We start from the raw sequence: 1,020 nt of genomic DNA on the forward strand, positions 1-1,020 counted from the left end.
ACACTGAGGGTTGCGATCCATTGCCAGTCACGAAAAAAGACAAAAAGGAAAAAAAAAAAAGGAGTGTAATTTACCTTGCTAATCTTTCTTTTTTTTTTTCTTTTCTATTGGTTGGGTGGGAGTAATCCTTATATTGTTTCCTATACCCTACAACATGGCACTCATCTAATCCTATGGGAACTAATCATGGCTGTTTAGTTTGGTTGGCATGTCATTTTCCTTCTTCCATTTTCTTCTACTTCTCAGAGGCTAATTTGGTTTTGTCCAAGTCTCTGTGTATTGACTAATTCAGAGCAGGGCTGGAGGACCTAGTTGGCTTAGTCTCTAGAGTTGGCCTTGGTTTGACCAGATTTGGCCTAAAACCCAACCAAGAAGCATTTCTGCATCTATTCTTTTCTCTGAATTTACGTACAGCATAACTTTATTCTGTTGGCTATGCTGACAAACATACTCTCAAGTTTTAAAAAAAGGAAGGAGTGAAACTCTCTCAGCATTGGTGGCATTTAAGCAAAAACTTAGTCCTTCTCTGTCTCTGAGAATCTTATTAAAATTGGAAGTTGTAATTAGTTAGGATCAGATGTTAATTTGTTTCAGGAGTGTTTGTGAAGTATTTATTGCCTCTTTGCTGCCAGGAAAAATATCTCCCTGGACGGGGCGTTTCTACTCACTGCTGGATCCTTCTTATGCTAAGAACAACATCCCCATCATTGCTTCTGTGTCCGAGCATCAGCCCACAACCTGGTCTTCATACTATTTTGACCTGCAGCTCCTCGTCTTCATGTTTCCAGGTCTGTCTGCCTTGTGTTCTCAAGTGGCCTTCTTTGTAAAGAATCACCATTTGATTCCAAATATGTCAACTATCCTCATCCATGATTTTGTTGTTTTTGTTTGCTTTTTTACCATGTATAGTGTAGAGGATGGCTAAGCACATTTTTCTGATATTTGAAGCAGAGTAGAAGTCAGAAGTTGAACAGTTGCAGATAATGGCAAGTTCAGAGCCTCATGGTTTTCTGTTCATTT

General features: G+C 39.0%; 1 protein-coding gene across 2 annotated transcripts in view; it reads left to right on the forward strand.

Annotated features, from left to right (window-relative positions):
- Positions 1 to 1,020, forward strand: part of STT3A (STT3A, subunit of the oligosaccharyltransferase complex (catalytic)) — a 30,407-nt gene that overhangs the window by 16,830 nt on the left and 12,557 nt on the right. For both annotated transcript variants that reach the window (XM_008593301.1, XM_008593300.1), the window contains one exon: positions 633 to 788. In XM_008593301.1, coding sequence (XP_008591523.1) covers positions 633 to 788 — 156 coding nt within the window. The remainder of the gene's footprint in view (positions 1 to 632; positions 789 to 1,020) is intronic.

Source organism: Galeopterus variegatus, unplaced genomic scaffold (genome assembly GCF_000696425.1).
Source record: "Galeopterus variegatus unplaced genomic scaffold, G_variegatus-3.0.2 Scaffold8979, whole genome shotgun sequence".
NCBI classification, from domain to species: domain Eukaryota; kingdom Metazoa; phylum Chordata; class Mammalia; order Dermoptera; family Cynocephalidae; genus Galeopterus; species Galeopterus variegatus.